Source organism: Agelaius tricolor, unplaced genomic scaffold, assembly GCF_023055355.1.
Source record: "Agelaius tricolor isolate 1412-34295 unplaced genomic scaffold, bAgeTri1.0.p SCAF_16, whole genome shotgun sequence".
Taxonomy (NCBI): Eukaryota; Metazoa; Chordata; class Aves; order Passeriformes; family Icteridae; genus Agelaius; species Agelaius tricolor.
Window position 1 is genome coordinate 283,195 of NW_027269276.1, and position 20,301 is coordinate 303,495.

The 20,301-nt window shown below is 58.2% G+C and overlaps 2 protein-coding genes across 2 annotated transcripts; both read left to right on the forward strand.

Moving 5' to 3' along the window:
• Positions 1-519: 519 nt before the first annotated feature.
• CKMT1A (creatine kinase, mitochondrial 1A) lies at positions 520-9,688 on the forward strand. Its single transcript, XM_071441023.1, has 9 exons — positions 520-839; positions 5,915-6,113; positions 6,449-6,544; positions 6,659-6,880; positions 7,386-7,471; positions 8,394-8,517; positions 8,648-8,782; positions 9,113-9,238; positions 9,446-9,688. Exons 1-9 carry the CDS (start codon positions 691-693, stop codon positions 9,560-9,562), a joined length of 1,254 nt encoding a protein of 417 aa, XP_071297124.1. The 5' UTR covers positions 520-690; the 3' UTR covers positions 9,563-9,688.
• Positions 9,689-12,273: 2,585 nt separating this feature from the next.
• PDIA3 (protein disulfide isomerase family A member 3) lies at positions 12,274-20,071 on the forward strand. The gene is made up of 13 exons (XM_071441025.1): positions 12,274-12,563; positions 12,645-12,723; positions 13,413-13,530; positions 13,916-14,023; positions 14,891-15,020; positions 15,482-15,598; positions 16,019-16,144; positions 16,562-16,744; positions 17,283-17,391; positions 18,191-18,319; positions 18,741-18,820; positions 19,329-19,390; positions 19,675-20,071. The coding sequence occupies exons 1-13, from the start codon at positions 12,289-12,291 to the stop codon at positions 19,788-19,790; spliced, it is 1,632 nt and encodes a 543-aa protein (XP_071297126.1). The 5' UTR covers positions 12,274-12,288; the 3' UTR covers positions 19,791-20,071.
• Positions 20,072-20,301: the final 230 nt, after the last annotated feature.

Sequence of the window (20,301 nt, forward strand, 5' to 3'; positions counted from 1 at the left end):
CGTGGGCGCGGGCCCCGCGCCGGGCCCGTGCTGTAACGGCAGGCGCGCGCGCCTGCACCGGGCGGGACACGCAGCCGCAGCGGCCGTACCGGGCTGGGCGCTCGGTTCTACTGGGCGGCCGCTTCCCATGTCCCAAAGCAGCGCAGGTCTGCGCCAGCAGCTCCCGTCCCTCGGGGTTCTGCGGTAGCGAACGCAACGCATTTCCGGGGCCCACTGGTGCGGCCCGGTCGGTGTGGCGGGCACTGCGGGAGGGCTGGTGACCGGCGAGAACAGGCCCCCGACCCCGCGACCCATCGCGGGCCAACCCATCCCGTCGAGGAGCCGCGGTGGCCGCTGCCGGCTTCAGGTGGACGAACTTTGACCCGGCCGCGCCCGCCCGCCCCAGGGCGCGGCGAGGGGCTCCAAGGTGTGGGTCCCGGTGCGGAGCCGGCCGGTCTCGGCGCAGCCGCCCCTCCGGCGCTGTCCGGCGAGCGGTGCTGAAAGCGGCGGCAGCCTCGGTGGGGCGGGGCGGGGCGGGGCGGGGCGGGGCAGCCAAGCAGGTGGCGGTGCCGCCAGGCCCCCCCGTGCCCCGTCGGCTCCCCGCCCCCGCGCGCCCCGCCGCCGTTCTCGTTCCCATTCCCATTCCCATTCCCGTTCCCATTCCCCTCACGTCCACTGTCCGCCCCGGCGCGCTTGCTCCGCCGCTCCGACATGGCCAGCACCTTCGCCCGCGCTCTCTCCGCTCGCCGCTCCGCCGGCCTCCTGGCCATGGTGGGCGCCGGCTCTCTCGCCGCCGGCTTCCTACTCGCCCGGGACTCGGTCAGCGCGGGCGACCGTCAGCGTCGGCGATACCCGCCCAGGTAATGCGCGCGGGTGGCGAGGGCGCACGGGCGGCGGGCGGCGGGCGGGGACGATCCCTGCGGCACCGGCACCGGCACCGGGGGCGGGCGCCGCGGCCGCCCCCCGGCTCGAGCCTGGGCGGCGGGTCCCGGAGCAGCTCGTGGGGACGGCGCGATGGCCGCTGCTCGTCCATGGCGGGAAGGACCGGGAGGCCCTGAACCAAGCCCGTCCGACCCCGGGGCCCCGGGCCGGGAGGGGGACGGAGCGGCCGCAGGGGCTCAGCCGTGTTGGATGGATCCGCCCCACCTCGGGCTGCTGGTCACCGGCCCCGCCGGCCCCGCGCACAAGGACACCGGCACAGCCGCGGGCCGGGTGCGGTCCCGCAGGGACCAGAGAGCGCGGGTCCCGGCTCTCCGGGGTTCGTCGGGTTGCCGCGGGCTCCCTTCGCGGGACCCGCGCTGGCAGGGGCTGTGAGGGCTGCGGGGGCCGCCCGGGCACATTCCCGTGTCCGGGGGTTGGCTCTGGGCGCTGCGGTCCGGGCTGGGAGCCCGGAGCTGCCAGCTGCCCCGAGTGGTCCCAGAGTACCAGGACAAGCTGCTGCAGCCGGGGAGATGCGAGAGCGGGAGGGGACAAATGCTCGACAGTACCATTGGGGTCCCGGGGGACTTCCCGGGATGACCGGCAGGGCAGAGATTGGGGTTGTTTGGGAGACAGCAGTGCTGGGACCACCAGTACTGGTGGGGACATACCCCAGGCTCGGCCCAAGAGAAGCCAGGGAGACTTTGCCAATGTCCTGGTAGGAACAGGATGGAGCAAAGGGTCCATTTTGTCCTGCTGGCAGAACACCGAGGATTTCTAACTGTGGGAGCTGGTGTTAGAGCAGCCCCTGGCCCGACCTCATCTGGCTGTACCAGCCTTCCCACGTGCCTCCCTTTGGGACAGGGGCTCCTCTATTGAAAAGAAAAGCTTTGCTGGCAGGTCCCGGCTCTTCCCTCTCTGGGCCAGTTTTTAAAGGGAGAGCTGGAGGGGCCTGTGGATGTTGAGCAAACAGCCCCATGGGTGGATTTTGGATGACAATGAGATGTGCAGTCAGGACTTCTGGGAGGTGGGCACAGGGTTGAGCTGGGCCAAGTGGGCGCATACACAGCCACAGGCTGGCTTAGGGGTGCTTTTGAGGTAATGCTGGCTCTGCAAGAGCCCTGGCTCTATTTGCACACCCAGCGCCTGATCCCTTAAGCCAGATAAGTGTCACAGCTGCAGCACAATGCTAAGGTTCAAGCTCTAGACCAGAAGCTTTCACGTCACTCCCCTCCAAACGGCTCTTTATTGCCCCAGGAAGCCCAGGAGGGCCAAGTGCCTCACATTCTCATGGTTCCACTCACCATGGCTTGCCATGGCAAGTGGGGTGGAGGAGACAGAGGCTGGTCCTGCCCAGTGTTTGTGCTGCCAGCCCTGAGGACCATAGAGCAGCACAGTGCCAGACAGGACTGGGCACAGTAACTACCTGTGTCTCGCAAGGGCTAGGCAGAGTTGGAATGGGGCAAGGGCCAGAAGGGGAGAGGGATGTGGTGGCCACCAGCCAGTCCTTGTGCTGGCAACAGCTGCTTGGTTTAGCACATCCTAGAGGCAGGCCAGGAAAACGAGGATTGAGTTTTCCTGCCCATCCTAACACCAGCAGAGACTGTGCACAGGGAAGGAGCAGGGTGGGAAGGAGGCAGCACGTTGCTGCTCCGAACACCAGCAGCTGCTGCCATCCCTGCACCAAATGCCGACAGTCAGAGCGGTGTGTTGCTGTGCTGCATTGCAGACTGGGAACCCTGGGCATGTGGAGGGCTCGCAAGGAGCTGGCACCGGGGCTCTGCCAAGCTGCGTTGGGCTACAGAAAGTCGGGAACAGAAATTGATTGAGTTAATAGAATTACAAAGGCCGGATGTTATTGATTATTTACCTGCCAAGAGGGGGATGTTTTCCAGCTTTCTGAACAACTGCAGAGACACAGACATAGGTCAGGAGGGGATGAAGTCAAGGTGAGGCTGTGGCTGAGAAGCTCTAAAATGAGCCTCCTGGGGGGTTCTGTTCAGTTAGGAATGGTTTTGTGACAGTGCTGACACTTGAAAAGCACCTGGATGGAGCCCTAGGAGTGAGCTGGAATCCCTCGCTCTGCAGCTGACTTGCCCGAGGATTTTGCTCCCCCAATCTCTAAGTTAAAAACCGAGAGACATTGGCAGCAGCCCTGAGGGGTCTGAGCAACACTCTACAGCCTCCTCTCAGAGGCACTGTGGCATGGATGGCCACACTGGGAGGGCACAGGCACTCCCACCCCTGCCTTGTGCTGGGGAGGTCCTGTGACAGGCATGGCCTGTCATTTGGGCCACCACGCTGGGGCTCCCTGCCAAAGCGTCTCCAGACAAAGCCCAAGCCCCTTCCTCCCTGTGTAAGCAAGCCTCGTGCTTGGCTGCCTGCCAGCTCCCAGTTCCTGCCGTGACACAGGGTCTGCTGCTCACCCCACACACCTCTCAGAGGCCATGTGTGGCTGGGACTGCCTGGGCTCCACCGGCCAGTGATGCCAGGAAGGGCACTGGAGGCTGCCACATTAGAAGTGAAGAGCTGTGGGGAGGTGCAGGTGGTTGTGACTTCTGGAGAAGCTGCCCCGTCAGTAGACAATGGAGTAATAATCCCTGCTGGCTGCCGAGCAGGTCTGCTCTGGGGTCAGGCACCTGCTTGCTCAAGGGCAGAGAGGGCAGCTGCACCCCGAGGTCACGGGCAGGACGGCAGGCTGAGGTGAGCACAGGACAGCGTGGGCGCCAGTGCTGAGCTGCACTCCTGGCAGGCGTCCACGCTAACAGCCTCTGCAGCTGGGCAGGAGCCCACAGTACCACAGAACCGTGGAATCATGGAATCGCTGAGGTTGGAAAAGACTTTTAAGATATCACTCGGTGCTGTGGCACAAAACAAAATTTTTGTGGGAACAAAATAGATGGTGCTGAAATGGCCATAATTTTAAAACCAGCCTTGGGGACCAAAACCAAGGTATCAAAGCAGCCCAGGTGCAGCATCATCCTGACACTATGACAGAGGATTCGTGGACACCCTGAGCACATGGTGGGAGTGTGGTGCCACTGCCAGAGCCCTCCAGTGCCAGCCTGGACACAGCCTCCCCCAGCAGCTCTGTGGCACCACGGCGAGCACAGCGCCAGGCGCTCAGGACCTTCACCCCAGCATTACCCAGCTGCTCCTGGCAACACCCATCCGAGTTCAGGTGCTCTAGAAAAGCTGAAGAGAGGTTGCCCCAATTTGCTGGCTGTGGTCTGGGGCTGCTCGGGGCGGGTGCACTCCAACCAGGTGCTCAGTCAGCTCTGCAGTAGGCACAGCACTTGCAGGCAGGAGCCTGGAGTCCCACAGTTAGGATGCTGAGCACCTCAGGGAAGGTGTAGACAGCTGTGGCAGACAGCATGCTTCAACCCATGGCATTCTCCTGCCTGCTGGGAGTAAGCTGGCTTTCCTTGGGAACCTCTACTGCTCCCGGGCATCCTCTGTCATATAGAAACACAGCAAGTGGTCCCGGCATGCCCAGCAGCATGACCATGCTTGAGCAGTGGAGGAACCTGTCCAAGGGTCCCATTCTGATCAGCAAATGCTTTTTACAAGCGTGTCACTCTGGGGAGACAGTGGCCAGCAGATGACAGGGGCAGAAGCAGCGAGGGAGGCCAGGGCAGGCTGCGTCCCATGCACGCCACGTCAGCCTCTTAGCTGGATCATCTCATCAGGGCACAGGTCTGTGTGTGTGGGCTGGGAACAGCCCTCAGCCCCCTCAACCCTGGGACCAGTTCTTGTCTGGAGCAAATGCCTCCTTCTGCTGGTCCAGGCAGCAGTGCTAGCGCTTCCCCACACGATGCAATGGGAGCCCTACCTCCCTTTGTTTCTGCACAGCACAGGAAGCCATGAGCAGTGGCCAAGCTGTGGGCGAAGGGCCACATTCCTTGGCCTGCAGACTCAGGGGAGGAGGTAGTGGCAGCCACAGGGCTCTGCATTGCAGCACAGGATTGGTGCTGGCAGCCAGAACCAATGCCCAGTGTGAGCACTCAGCCCAAGTGCAGGAGCTGAGCACAGGAGGGTGCCAGGATTTGCTGCTAGTGCTGATGCCTGACTTGCTCCCAACAACCAGACCTGTGCTAGCCCAGGCACCTTCCCTCCCACATGGACCCCCACCCCAAGCTATGTCACCCCCAAAGCAGGCGTCTCTCAGAGGGGTGTCCCCAGGAATGCAGGACCCCCTCCAGCCACCAGTGTGGTCTCCTGGGCTGACAAGGGCAAGTCCCATCCCACTAAGGTGAGTGGAGGCACCCTCCAGAGAGATTTGGGCAAGGCCAGCGGGTCCTGCCCTGCCAATTTCCCTGTGAGTGCAGAACAAGTACAAAGCCTGTCTAAAGTGGGAATGAGGTCAAGAGACAGCCTCCCTCTAAGCTGATTAGAGGAAAGTATCCCCCTAATACAATAAACTGCACTGGGACTGTGCTGTTCCCACTGGCTGCAGATCAGGGTCAGCCAATCTCCTGCCCCACAGCATCCGGGGGGCAGGGGTCCCAGGGGTCAAGCAAGCCAGGACCCTGCAGACTGCATGTCCTCACTCCCCTGCCCACTGCATCAGCAGACAAGGAGCAGCCTCTTTCCATTTGAGCTGGCATCAGGGCAGCCCCAGGGAGGACAAGGGGAGTGGGACCCCACTCTGCAGCCCAGCTGCCCTGGCAGCTCAGTGTGGGGATGGGCTCACGTGGCCCCACTGCTCACCCAGCAGGTTCTCCCACTCTGGGGCCCTGCTGTGTGTTTGATAAGGAGCCGCTCCCTAAGGACTGGTCCACATTTGCCTGTGGACTCTAGTCTTGGTTCAGTGCCAGCCCTGGGTTTGGGCTCTCCCTGCCCTTGCCTTGCAAGGCCTGTAACTGCCTCCCTGCTCCCAGTTGCTGTGGATAAGCAGAATATTTGACTCCTCCCTAAGCTCCCCTGCCCACACCTGCACCAAGAGTCTCTGTGGAGCACAGGCACAAGTGCTGGGGTCCCCTGGCCCCAAAGAACTCCTTGGTGTCTCCTCTCACAGTGCTGAGTACCCCGACCTGCGGAAGCACAACAACTGCATGGCCAGCAACCTGACACCAGCCATCTACGCCAGGCTCTGTGACAAGGCAACCCCAAATGGCTGGACCTTGGACCAGTGCATTCAGACTGGCGTCGACAACCCTGGCCATCCCTTCATCAAGACTGTGGGCATTGTAGCTGGTGATGAGGAGACCTATGAGGTGAGTGGCAGCCAGAGCCTTTCCTGCAGCATCCAGAGGAATCCCAGTACTCATGGTACAACCAGCAGCCTGGGTCATTACTGCCCACCTCCTCTTGCCCAGCCTGAGCAGCTGGAGAGGCCCCTGGAAAGCCTCCATGTGCTCCTGCAGGACACAGGGCTCTTTTGGAGCAGCTATTGCTGGAGCCCTGCAGCCTCCTGCTCCACTTGCCCTGTGGATTGCCGTTGCACTGCAGGACACACTGTCCCCCACACTGGCAGTGTGGCCCTGCCAGGCTTGTGGCAGGGGCTTCATGAAGCCCTGGGTCTGCTGTACATTGTCCCACTTTTTTCCAGGTGTTTGCCGACCTGTTTGACCCTGTGATTCAGGAGCGGCACAACGGATACAACCCCCGCACCATGAAGCACGTCACAGACCTGGATTGCACCAAGGTGCAGAAGCTGGACAGCGGTGCTGCACAGGGGTGTCCTTCCTTGGGCCTTGGGGTAGGGCCCTGACAGCACCAGGGCCGCCCATGAACAGCCTGTGGCTGCTGTCTGTTCCAGATAAAGTTTGGCCAGTTTGATGAGCGCTATGTGCTCTCGTCCCGGGTCCGGACCGGGCGCAGCATCCGTGGCCTGAGCCTGCCGCCAGCCTGCACCCGTGCCGAGAGACGCGAGGTGGAGAAGGTGGCTGTGGATGCCCTGAGCGGCCTCACCGGGGACCTGGCGGGCCGCTACTACCGCCTCAGCGAGATGACCGAGTCCGAGCAGCAGCAGCTCATTGACGTGAGTCAGCGCAGCTCCCGAGCAGCCCCCCGGGTGCATGCAGAGCAGGACCCCTTCCTGGCACTGCCTGTCTGGCAGGTTGCATCCTCTTTTTACAGCTCTGCTGTCTTCAGCCGGGAGCCCTGCCCTAGCAAGGCAGCCCCACACCACAGTGCTGCTCAGCCCTCATGAGCCAGGAGCTCCCCAAACTCAGCCCCAGCAGCTCATGACCACCTCTGACTCTTGCTTCCATTTCCCTGCCCATGCCCAGAGGAAGGCAGGCTTGTTGCACTCAACTGGTGCCCCACCAGCCCCGGGCACAGGGTGGGCTGTGCACCAGCAACCTTCTGCCTCCCAGGCCAGGAAGGCAAGGGCTTCTGCCCCTGGGTGCCCTGCCTGGGAGAGCTGTGGTGAATCTCCTGCATGGCAGATGGGACCAGTACAACAGGGAGTACTGGAACAAGTGAGGGTGCCCTGGCTCCAGCCATGCAGCCTGGGTGAGCCCATGAACTCTGCCTCCCTCCAGGACCACTTCCTCTTTGACAAGCCGGTGTCCCCGCTCCTGACAGCAGCAGGAATGGCTCGGGACTGGCCTGACGCCCGAGGGATCTGGTGAGGTTCTGCCCTGGCACTGGGCAGCAGGGCAGAAATGGGGGGGGACGCACTGCTCCATCCATCTCAGCCTTGCCACCCATGTTTCCCGTGTTTGCCATGCCACAGACCCTAGCACATGGCACCAGTGCCCCTGGGCCGTGCTCTCCATGGGTTCTGTGCCCCACCTGGGAGCTCCGTGCATCACTGTCAGCAGTCTACTGTTCCCTACATAAACACAGCACTGTACTGGCAAGAGGGACTGTGGAGCCAGCACCAGCTGTCAATCCTGCCTGCTCTCACCATCCTGCAGCACCTTGCACTCTAAGGCTGCCAAAAACCTCTGATTGCCTTCTGCTCCCTGGGCAATCCCCAGCACTCCTCCTGGCTTCTGAAAACTCTTTGTGACACCAAACCTACCCTGCCACAGCCGCATCTTACTGCTCCCTCCCAGCATCTTTGCACAGCCATGCAACATCCCACACTCCTGCAGAGCAACAGCCGGCACACTTGTCCGCCCATGCCGCCCTCGCTGACGCTGTGCCTTTACATGGAAAACATCTCCAGGGCACATACGGTTCCCAGCTCCAGCTGCACCTAGCCCAGCCCTCCAGTGCACACTCCGTGCCTCATAAGCCCCCTCCCACTGCCTGCATGGTGCAGGAGCCATGCTCCTGTCTCCAGTCCTGGCTGGGTCACCACCATGCTGGCACCCACCCGTGCCCAAAGCACTGGAGACAGCTCCCATCAGCAGCAGTGATACATATGGATGGGCATTGGCCCATCTCCAGGAGCATCCCCTGGCTGCCCAGACTGGTGCCTTCAGCACGTGGGAACCAAGGGCAGCACTGGTAGCACAGTGGCAGGGGCAGAAGGGGCACAGTTGAGTGGGCAGAGGGTCTCTGCAAGCTGCCAGCACAGCCAAACACTGCCCTGTCCCTAGGCACAACCACCAGAAGACCTTCTTGATCTGGATCAATGAGGAGGACCACACACGTGTCATCTCCATGGAGAAGGGGGGCAACATGAAGCGCGTTTTTGAGCGGTTCTGCCGGGGCCTAAAGGAGGTGAGTGTCAGCTTCTGCTGTGCCAGCCCCATAAACAGGCAAAGAGGGGCAGGCAGAGCTCCTGTGGTGCTGGCCTTCTGCTGGGTGATTCTTGGCCAGGGCTGAACGACTGCTTGTGCCTCTAACTCAGGTGGAGCGGCTAATCCAGGAGCGAGGCTGGGAGTTCATGTGGAATGAGCGGCTGGGTTACATCCTGACCTGCCCCTCTAACCTGGGCACGGGGCTGCGAGCAGGCGTCCACATCAAGCTGCCACTGCTCAGCAAGGTATTACCATGGCCAGTTTTGTGGTGAGCCAGGCTAGGACTGTGGGGAGCTCAGCCACAAAGGTGCAGGACAACATGGACCCAGCCCTGGGCCACGCTCAGGTTCCCCTAGGAGGCGTGGGGTCCAGCCCCTGCCTGCATTCCTAGCCAGAGAGGCCTGGGTCCCAGGTGTCAGCCTGGGTCTGCTTAGGGCAGGACTCTGGTAGGGCTGGTGACCCACTGACAGGAGCCTGTGAGCAGCAGGGGCCCACACCAGGGAGCATTCGGCTACAGAGCCCTGACTCCCATGTTGTTGGTCCTGCTGAGCACTGACACTTTCTCTGGGCACCAGGACAGCCGCTTCCCTAAGATCCTAGAGAACCTCCGGCTACAGAAGCGTGGGACGGGTGGCGTGGACACTGCAGCCAAAGGCGGCGTCTTTGACATCTCCAACCTGGACCGTCTGGGAAAGTCAGAGGTGGGTGCCAGACAGAGCTGGGGAGGGAGGTTCTGGAATGTGTCTGCTTGAGGGGCCCACAGTGCCCATGCAGCCCCACGTCCGTGTGCTGGGGCCAGCATGTGGGTGCTGGGAGTGGCAGTGCCTGCCCTGCATGCAGCAGGAGTGGCCAAGTGGTGTGGCTCCCAGGATAGTCCCTCAGTCACTACATCTGTGCTCGTGGTGCAGGTGGAACTGGTGCAGCTGGTGATCGATGGTGTGAACTACCTGATTGACTGTGAGCGGCGGCTGGAGAAGGGGCAGGACATCCGCATCCCCTCGCCGCTGCCGCAGTTCCGGCACTGAGCGGGACCACGGCAGTGCTCTGGGACCCAGGTCCCCCTTAGCTTGTGTGATCTCTGTGCCCAGCATGTGCTGCATCCTGTAACCCACAATGCGTCAGGTCAGACCCCATAAACGTGCGCTGCTGTAGCCGTGGCTCCGGCTTCTTCTTACCCCAGCACTCAGCACCCCACTGACCTCCCAGTGCCCTGTCCCCCTGCAGAGGCACCACTCGGGTTTCCCCCCCATCACAAGGCTTCACAATCACCACACATGGGCTCTGAACCCCCTGCCCCATCCCATCCACCCCGGCCACCTCCCAGCTGGTATCAGGAGCAGTGCAGCAGGGCCAGGAAGCACCGCATGGACTCAGGTCCCACCCTGAGCAGCACACTCTGGAAGGTCTCTGGCAAATGAAGGTACTCCAGTGGGAAATGTGTCTTGAGCACCCAGGCAGTGGGAGAGCAGGAGCCAGTGGGCCCCATGTTCCTCAGGATCCTGGATGGGCTACAGCCAGCCTACCTGGGAAGGGCAGTGCCTGCACCAGGATCTCAAGGGCAGGAGCACCCTTGCTGTCCTGGAGCAGGTCCTGGAGCACAGGCTGCAGGAAAGAGCAACATTGCACTGCCTGTGCAATCCACACCTTCCCTCAGAGCTCCTTGCTCAATGTCCCACAGCAGGTTTGTGGCAGGCTTGCTACAAGGATAAGGACGCAGGGACAAAGGGGAATCTTCACCCTGAGCCATAGCTCTGACCCCCATCCGGGGGCTGGCCGCTCCCAGCCACTGGTGGCTGAGCCGAGCACATGCGCCAGTCAGTGACCAGAGCGGGTGTCAGTGCTGGGAGTCGTTCCCTGTGCCCGCGCAGTGGCGAGGAACGGCTCTAAAGCTGAGGGAGCAGAACCGGCCCTCGAGCACGCATCTCCCCGCGGCGGCTGCGCTGCCGGAGGCCCGTGCTCAGTCACTGGGGTTGGGGTACCGCAGCAACAGCAGAAGCAGCATCCCCGGGCTGGCAAGGAAAGCAGCCATTCCTGCGTCTTGTGGGCAGCAGGAGCGAGCGAGAGGGAGATAGACGAGGTCCCGCAGGGCTCGCTCCAGCAACTCCCGCAGTACGGCCCCGGAGCCCGGCTCCAGCCCCCGCCGCTCCCGCATTCGCTACGGCTCCCAGCCTTCTTCCGACACTGGCAGCCCCAGAGACCCCCGTGCCACAGACCGCCGAGACAAGTTGTGACATACCTAATACCTCCCCGGCACGGGACCATGCCCGGTCCCTGCCTGCTCACCCCGCTCCGACCGCCAGGGCTGGACGCCCACGGCGCGACGGAGCCGACTGTCGCTGGCCTCGGTTCTGGGCGCTAATCCGAGGCCGGCGCCAGCCCCACCACCGCAAAGGATGCCGAGCTCGTGCATTATTGATGACGGGAACCCGGCACGGGCGGAGGCAGCCGGGCGGCAGGACACCGCCCGGGGCTGCGGACACCGCCCGGAGCTGCGGACACCGCCCGGCCCCGCGGACACCGCCCGGAGCTGCGGACAACACGCGGGGCCGCGGACATCGCCCGGAGCTGCGGACCCTGCCCGGCCCCGCGGGTACCGCCCGGGGCCGCGGACATCGCCCGGCCCCGCCGCCTCACGCCGGTCGGAGGAGCGGCCCGGGCGGCGGGCAGCGGCCCCTGGCGGCCCCGGGGCGCACGGCGCTGCCCGGGCGGGCCGGGCCCGGGCCCTTTGTCGCAATGACGACGATGAAGTCGGAGCTCAATATTGGTGACAAACACGCCAGAAACAAGCCGGGCGGCTGCCCCCGTGCCGGAGGTGAGCTGATGAGGGCTGGCCCCAATCAGCAGCTCTGGGGATGCCGGGAGCAGTTGCTAAAACTCAGCTGTCAGCGGTAGGGACCTGTCGACAAGGCGAGGGCAGGAGTACGTGGGCTCTAAGGAGAAACGGATGGTGAGGCAGAAATGGGGTACCGAGAACGTTTCCCCAATTGATGCATTGTCCCCCGAGGCCCACCTGAGCTGCCCAGCGCGCTGCAAAGGGAGGTGGCGGTAGGTCGGCGAGAATCGGTTTTTGTGCGGGACAGCCCCAGGCCCCGGCAGGACCCGAGCACGGTGGTGCGAGGTGGGAGCAGGCTGTGCCTGGTCAAAGCTGGGGGCGAGCACCCTGGCAGGGATATGGCACAGACGAAGGACCTTCCGACCGCAGACCCAGCAGAAGGTGCAACTGCCGACGGATGGGGTTACGGGCTAAAGACCCACTCCCAGGTTTGGCTCGGGGCCAGGAGAACGCCAGACTGACCCAGGGCCGGAGCGGGAGGGGTGGTGGGGGAAATGCGGGGCTGCGGTGAATCCAGCAGGGGACCCTGTAGCGAGCCGAGCGCTCTCGTGCAGCACGTGCTGGGCACGTGTCACTGGCACTGCGCGATACGGACACGGTGGCCACGGTGGCGTTAACGCACATCCATCCATGGGGTCAGCACAGCTCCCGGACACCGACAGCGCACTCGGCAGCGCGCAGCCTCGGGGAGCCTCCGCGGCCCCGGGGAAAGGGCAGGCGCTGTGGTCGGCGCGACACAGCTCGGTGCGAGAGGACTGCACCGCAGGTCGAGGACGGACCCAGCCCACAGCCCCGGCCCGCGCAGCGCCGAGCACCGGCGGCCATGAGGAGGGGCGGGGGCAGTGCGGAGACCCCGCCCCGCTGGCATGTGCGCTGTGACGCTCCGGCCAATCAGGAGCTGCCACACGGCAGATCCGGATGCGGGGGCCGGACTTCCGGCTGCGGCCCCGGCGCTCCCTCAGCTGCCGCTCCCGGCCCCGCCGCTCTCGGACCGCCGCTCCCGCCGCTCCTGCCGCTATGTCCGCGCCCCGGCCCCGGCCCCCGCAGCCGGCCTTGCTTGCCGCGCTGCTGCTGTTCCTGCTGCTCGCCCTCTGCGCTCGCGCTTCCGACGTGGTGGAGCTGAGCGATGCCGATTTCGAGAGTGGCCTGGCCGAGCGCCCGGGGCTGGTGCTCGTGGAGTTCTTCGCGCCCTGGTGAGGGGCCGCTGGGGGCGGGGGGCCGGGGTCGGGCCGCGAGGGGCACCCGGCCGGTCTGACTCCCTTCCGTGCCTCTAGGTGCGGACACTGCAAGCGGTTGGCGCCGGAGTACGAGTCGGCCGCGACCCGGCTGAAGGGAATCGTGCCTCTCGTGAAGGTGAGCACGGGCTCCCGCCTTGGGGCAGACCCGGGGGCGGCCAGCGGCCGCATTCCTGCTCTGCAGGCCTGGCGGACGCCGTTTGTTTGGTGCCTTGGAGCCCTGAAATAATGTGGAAGGCGGTCCTTGCAGGGCCGCAGCCGCGCGGCGGGTGTGCACAGGGTGTGTGAGGGCTCGCCCCAGCCGGGGAAATGGGCCTGCTCGGAGCTGTGTGATGAGGCTGAGAGCGAGAACCGTGCTGCACGTAGCCACTGAGGCATCCTGACTAGGAGCTTTCTTTTCTGCACAGAACTCGTGGCGTTTTCTCAAATCAGGGTATCTCTCTTTCTTTACGGGAAGTGGCATGGACTCTTGGCACCATGGCCTCCTGGTCAGGGCAGCCTGTTTTCTTCAAATGTTATATGAACTTTGGGACTGACAAGGGGCTGAGAAATTCCATGTCATTGATTTCAAGAAACTATCCTTTCTAGTATTTTTTTAGTGTGTAGTCTGGTCGAATTTGAAACTATTTAATTTTGCAGTGTTTTCTCAAATATTTCTCCAGGCATCTCATTATACCTGTGCTACCTCCTTCCCAGTCTGGGCTATTGAGCACCGGCAGTGTGTGACAGATCCCTCTAGTCCCTTATGTGGGATGGGTGTGTTAGGGCTGGACCTCAGTCTCAGTAGCAAGGTTTCTTTTCCTTTAGGTTGACTGTACAGCAAACTCCAACACCTGTAACAAATATGGAGTCAGTGGATATCCCACATTAAAGATTTTTCGAGATGGAGAAGAGGCAGGGACCTATGATGGGCCCAGAACAGCAGGTAAGAACTGTTTGGCAGTGTCCGGTTTGCTGAGCTGCTGCAGGAGGCAGCGTGTAACAGCCAGGGATGCAGAGAAGGTTCACACCCACACATACACCCCCCAACCCCCAACTCTCTCCAGAACTCTTTGTACTGACAAAGCCTGGGATGTTTATTTTCCCTTAAAGCTCTCATTTAAAGGTGAAGGTTTCCACATTAGCTCTTAGTTCCCAGGATGCTAGAAAGCTCCTGTGTGAAGCTGATGGGAGCAGTCCTTCAGTTCACATATTTATTGTATGGGAGATGTTTGTGGATTCTGCAGAAACAATTTCTGGTTTAGGAAGCTTGAAAAATATCGTGTGGAACTTGGTATTGATCCCTTTAATTATTTTACTAATCTTTCAAGATGGGATTGTCAGCCATCTGAAGAAACAGGCGGGACCTGCTTCGGTGGCTCTCAGTTCTGTGGCTGAGTTTGAGAAGTTCATTGGTGATAAAGATGCTTCTGTCGTGGGTGAGTAGAGGTGGTGAAAGGAGTGGGCTCTGGGAGCTGGTGTGCAAAGAGCACAGGCAGTGCCACAGGCTGCAGCAAATGAAATTCCAGATGCACGTGAACAAAACCACTGCTGGTAATTAAAGCAATAAAGCCTAGAACATGTATCCAGAGGGATTTTAAAATGTTCAGCCTGGGAAATTTTCACAACTTAGTTGGACAAAGCTCTGAGCAGCCTGCTCTGACTGGGGCTCGTCCCGCTGCAAGTGGGAGATTGCATTTGAGGACCTTTGGGTATTACCTCCAAATTTTTTTCTTTCCTTTTTTTTTTCTCTTGGCCATCTGGTTTCGTTGGCTCCCCTGGCACCACAGTATATGTTTTCCAAAGGTTGTTGCTTTCTTGGCTGGCTGACAACAGGTAGCTTTGGGTTGTTTTGGGTGCGTTTGTTGCTCTGGTGGCATCAGAGGGCTGTTGGCATTGGGTGTCTGTGGTTACATGTGGCAGCAGCAGATGGTGCAAATCAGGTGCCACCTTGTAGGTATAACCACATGAGTATTGACCAGCATTCCTAAACTTACCGTTATTAAGTGCCAGTGGCTGTTACACAATCACCAGTGGATGCCTGGGTGTTCAGGGGACAGTTGTCCTTGGCTGAATGGCCAATTTTGGCTTCTCTTGAGTAACTTTTCTGCTGCTGGAATGGGGGAGGGGGGTGGTGCAAGGAGGTCCTGGAAAATGAGAGAGAAGCTGTTGAAGGTAAACACCTCAGCATGCACTGAAGAACTGGATTCAGGACTGATCCAGTGCGTTGTAGAGAGAAATGCTGAGACCTGCAGAGGGTCCAGAGCTGGGTTGGTTTGAGGTCACAGTCTGCCTTTCTGCTGCAGGCTTCTTTGGTGATGCATCTGGGGATGCTTATTCGGAGTTCATGAAAGCAGCCAACAGCCTCAGGGATAACTACCGCTTTGCACACACCACCGAGGAGCAGCTGCTGCACAAGTACAAGGAAGACGGAGAGTAAGTTACTTAACACAAAGATTTCTTCTTATTTAGGCATTTGGAACAAATTCATGGATTCCACTTAACTGGTTTCAGTTTCTAAACAAAGCTTAAGGTCTGGTTTCTTCCCCGCCACCAGACAGTAGTGTTTCTTTTGAATTGAGATAGAAAGGTGTAAATGGTCTCTGAAGTGTTTGTGTCTGCCTCTGGGTGGAAAGTATCTCAACAGAGACATTTTGTTTCCATATTCCTTGTTATGGTGAGAGTTTTGTTTCTCATTGTGGCCTGTCTGAATCATGGAGAAGGCTCTGACAGGTACACCTAGTGCACTAGTGCCATCAAGAAACTAGACAGTGTAGTTTGAGCTATGAATGGTGAGTGGGGATTGTTACTGAGAGTGGGTTTTGGTCTTATCTGGCTGCTGTCCTTGGACTCCCAGGGACACTTTGAGCTAATTGTTAATACCTGTTTTCCCGCAGAGGTATAGTCCTATTCCGTCCTCCACGCCTGACCAACAAGTTTGAGGAGAGCTCTGTCAAGTATCCAGAAGACAAAATCACCAGTGGAAAGATCAAGAAATTCATCCAGGAGAACATGTGAGTGATTTCTCACCAACAAATGTGACAGACTGGCCCCAGTTGGCTTTGGCCCTGTCAGAGCTTGTTTTTGCATTGCTGCCACCTCTGCTGCATGTCTTGGCACTGCTTCCCTTTGGGGACACCTTCTTGAAGACCTGGCATGGCTGTTGGCATACACTCTCCATGTTCTAACCATTCTGTTTAAAAACTGAACTTGTGAGAGCTGTGCTAGCTTTGGCCTTGACTGGGTCAGCTCTAGCCACTGATGTGGCAGGAGATGGAGATTTTTCTCAGAAAAACCTGGTACAGGAATGAGCAAAGCATTTCTTCCTGGGGCCTGATTGATCACTGGCATTTAACTCCTGGGTGGGAAGCAAGTGTGCTGTGTCAAGCCTTTTCTGGGGTCATGGACTCTGCTAATACCTCTCTCGTTGACAGCTTTGGCATCTGCCCTCACATGACTGAAGACAACAAAGACTTGATCCAGGGCAAGGACTTGCTGGTGGCATACTACGATGTTGACTATGAGAAGAATGCCAAGGGATCCAACTACTGGCGCAACAGGTGGGAGTGGTGGGGGTAAACGGGCCTCGCGCTGTTCCTGCCTTGCTGCGGTTCCAGAGCTTGGGTCAGTCCTCTGAAATCCTGTGTGATTGCTCTTGGATCCCTGGTCCTTGGGAACCTAGACCTTACCCACAGACTGCCTCACTGCTGTGCTGTACAGTTCTGCCCTTCATGCCTGAGACCCTGGGCTCACGCGGGTGGGAGATGGAAATGTGCAACACTTGCCTCAGTCACCACAGGCACGAGTCTACTGGTCTGCTTCTCAGCACCATTTCTGCAGGACTTGGCTCTGAAGAGCACACTGTGCCACTGAATTCCTAGTCTGATGTGTATGTCATCTTGAAGGGTGTTACATCATGTAGAAGAAAATGTTCAAAGAAATAACACTTTGGGGTTTTGTTTATTTTTTTCCCTCAGAGTTATGATGATTGCAAAGAAGTTCTTGGATGCTGGCCACAAACTGTCTTATGCTGTTGCTAGTCGAAAAACCTTTGGCCACGAGCTCTCTGAGTTTGGTCTGGACAGCAGTGTGGGTGAGGCCCCCGTCGTTGCCATCAGAACTGCCAAAGGAGATAAATATGTCATGCAAGAAGAGTTCTCGTGAGTTCTTGAACTTGATGGTAATGGGTCTGATTTGATGGACTTTGGTCTAGAGGTCTCTGACCAGATGATACTTTGTTAGCTTTGAGGAAACAGGAAAGCTGGCTGTTGCAGCTGGAAGAAGCAATTGCTGGGTCAAAATGGTTCCTACTCATGTGTTTTCCTACTCTTTAGAAAGCTTGCAGTCCCTGCTGTTATATAAAGGGAGAGAATTTAATTCAAGATCCTCAAATTCTAGTTAGGAATTAGGGTGCAATAAAGGGCAGAAGAATTAATTGTACCTTTCATTTTGAAAAAAACCCTGAAGAATGCTGGAATGCCTAAAACTTTGAATGGGATGTGCATCCAGCCTCCTGTCAGAGCCCTTAAGGACATCCCTGCACTTGTTCTGGGGTCTACTAAGCCAGCCCCAGACTGGTGCTGTCAGAGATGAAGGTGGCATCTGTTGTGTGGGTGGAAGTAGCTTAAATAAGCTTTGAAAGTTTCCCTCTCTCATCCTGTGTGTGTGATGATGGCTGTAACATCACTTTTCTTTCAGCCGTGACGGAAAGGCTCTGGAGAGATTCCTGCAAGATTACTTTGATGGAAATTTGAAAAAATACCTGAAATCAGAGCCTGTCCCTGAAAGCAACGATGGCCCTGTAAAGGTGAGTGCTGCTTACGGCTGCAGAGACACTGCTCAGCAGCAGCTTCCTGTGCCTGTGTGAAGTGCTGGGAGTGAGGCATGGTGGCAGCTCGAGGCCTCTGTGCTGACAGACAGAGGAATTACTCACTCCCTTGTTCCACTGCAGCTTTCTGAGGTGAGGGAGACATGCAGCTTGCAGTTTGGGTTCTGTTTTTTTTCTCTCAGCATAGTAACTGCTGGTTGGCCCCAGCAGTTATGTGCTTTGTGAGTGCAGCAGCATCCAGATTTTCAGGGCTTACACAAAGGCCTGCCCTCTTGGCTTATGCTCAGTCCTTCATGGCATGGTCTTCCTGTTGGTTGTGACTGCACTATTTTAGGGATCTCCCTGTTTATTTCATCACTGGGATCTGGTACAATTCCTGCCTTTCACCCTCCCAGGCAGTTCTGCCCTGAGTAAGAGCATTCCCTGGCCTGGCTTTTTGATGAGAGCCTTACACAGGAGTGCGAGTCACGGGATTCACAGATGCTTTTGGGGCGATGGGGATGGCCTCAGCCAGTCCTGCTGATTGCTTGCTGGGATTAAAAAGAAAAGGCTTTATCTTCCTGCGAGGACACCGTATGCAGACCTCACTTGGAGGTAGTGCTGGTAACTTACAGCAGGTTTTTACCTGCATGGTGCAGATGAGGAGTGCTGTGTTTGGTTCTGCTGCTTGCTGTGCAGGTGTGGGAGACCCAGGTTTGGGTGGAGTGTGTGGAGCATGTCATGTCATCACCTCATCTCTGCCTTGGAAGGAACTAACTGGTGTGATCAACCCTTACAGGTGGTGGTGGCTGAGAACTTTGATGAAATAGTTAATGCACAAGACAAAGATGTCCTGATAGAGTTCTATGCGCCGTGGTGTGGCCACTGCAAGAATCTGGAGCCCAAATACAAAGAATTGGGGGAGAAGGTAAGTGTGAGATTCTTACAAACGTGAACTAGAATTTTGCAGCATTAAATAATCCTGCAGGTCGTTTCCAGCTTCTGTGATAATGGGGTGTAATTGTGCCTTCCTGAGGATTACAAATTTTGGTTTCTTTGCAGAGTGCAGATATCTTGCAGCAGGATCTGTGGTAGCAAGCACACCAGTATATTTAGTCTGTGTTATTGGCTAGGGCACAGGAATATTCTAGGATTCCGTGACTGGCCTCAACTGCCCAAGTTTCTTTTTGGATCTTTTCCCTCTGCATGATGATTGTCTCCCATGTAGTGGGGGTTGGTGAAGTGGCATTCCCTATGCACTGTCCTCTGACACCACTGTCCCAAATCATGCTGACTGCTGGGTTCCTGGATTTTGGAATTGGTTACTGATGGGTTCTTTCTACCCACAGCTCAGCAAAGATCCCAATATCATCATTGCCAAAATGGACGCTACAGCCAATGATGTGCCTTCTCCCTATGAAGTCCGAGGGTAGGTGTGACTGCTGTGACACCACGTGTCAGTGCATGAGTCCCTCTCTGTCTGATTTCAGGCACAACACTGAAGAGCTGAAAGAGCCTCATGTGGAAGGGTGTGGGGTTTGCCAGGCAATAGCTAGGTGACTGCTAGGCAATGGCTTGATGTGGAGAAATCAAGAGTGAAAACAAAATACACTGATCTGCCTGGCTTCTCCAGGATTCTGGTGTCCTGGCTCTGCCTGGAGGCCTGTCCTGCTGCTTTGGAATCTGCTGAGATTCTGTTCCTGGCAGTGTGAAAACAAATCTGAGCTCGCTATTCCAAAAGCAGTTTAGCTAGCAAACTTGAACCTGTGAGCTCATCCAGATCTGCTGGGCTCTTGAAGGCCACACCTGGTGCCTCAGAGCCACTGAAGCTGTGCCATGTTAATCCAGGGCAGTGTGGGGCGTGAGTCCCTTCAGTTGGGGCTGGTCTGATGGAAATCAGGGCATCTCAGGAGCTCATGTGTTTCTTCTCTCTCCAGTTTCCCCACCATCTATTTTGCTCCAGCTGGCAAGAAGCAGAGTCCAAAGAAGTATGAGGCGAGTATTTTGCTGTTCTTGATGCTTTGTAAAGAAGTGAAGAGCATTACCGGTGTTCTAATTATACTCAAGCCTCTTTGGAGTTGGGGGTGGCACTGTGTCCTGTTTCCCTGGGAACACACCTGATGGTACCTGCTGGGAGCATTGTACTTTGAGTTGTAGGCCCTGGGGAGAGCGCTGCTTGCAGTCACCAGGGTCTCCCTCCGAGCACCTGAACCCCCTTCAGGAGAGGGTAGGTCCATCGTGGGTACAGCTCCTGCCTGACTGTCATTTGTTTTCTGCAGGGAGGCAGAGAAGTGAGTGACTTCATCAGCTACCTGAAGCGGGAGGCAACCAACACTCCCGTGCTGCAGGAGGAAGAGAAATCCAAGAAATCCAAGAAGAAGGTGAAGGAGGATTTGTAAAGTACCTACTTGCCACCTTGTCAGAATGAGCTCTGTGTGAATTGGGGAAGCACTGGTCAGATTGGGGCCAGTTCTGGGCTGTGGAGAGCCAGTGGCCATGCGGGCCGAGGGGGCCCGAGCTGCTGTATCTAGTAATGTTTAATTTTCTGCCGTCTCTTAGCTGCACTGTTGTGGGGCTCCCCAGGTTTGTTTTGTGGTTTGGGAGGGGGTGGGGGTACAGTTATTTTCTAATTTTTTTTGTACATTTGGAGAAGTGAAACAATAAAATGACCCCCTTAAGACCAAGTGTCCCTGTCCTGAGGAAGCCCATCAAACCTAGCAGTGGGATCCTGTTCTTCATAGGCAGCAGCTTCCTGCTGCAAGTTGTTCCCTACAGTGAGCCCTCCTAGTCACTGACTTTAGCTTTTAGCCCATTATCCTCTTTCCTCAGCTGCCTGAGCCCCTCCAGAATGTAGCAGCAACAGATGTCCCAATGTGTTGGGCTTCAGGTGCTGCCTTTACACACATTTTG

Bases quoted from the DNA above. Each gene is read 5' to 3' on its own strand.
- CKMT1A (XM_071441023.1), top strand. From the start codon at position 691: ATGGCCAGCACCTTCGCCCGCGCTCTCTCCGCTCGCCGCTCCGCCGGC. The intron at 6,881-7,385 runs GTGAGTCAGCGC...GCCTCCCTCCAG, and splicing joins AGCAGCAGCAGCTCATTGAC to GACCACTTCCTCTTTGACAA. The intron at 7,472-8,393 runs GTGAGGTTCTGC...CCCTGTCCCTAG, and splicing joins CCTGACGCCCGAGGGATCTG to GCACAACCACCAGAAGACCT.
- PDIA3 (XM_071441025.1), top strand. From the start codon at position 12,289: ATGCGGGGGCCGGACTTCCGGCTGCGGCCCCGGCGCTCCCTCAGCTGC. The intron at 15,599-16,018 runs GTGAGTGATTTC...TCTCGTTGACAG, and splicing joins AAATTCATCCAGGAGAACAT to CTTTGGCATCTGCCCTCACA. The intron at 18,821-19,328 runs GTAGGTGTGACT...TTCTCTCTCCAG, and splicing joins TCTCCCTATGAAGTCCGAGG to TTTCCCCACCATCTATTTTG.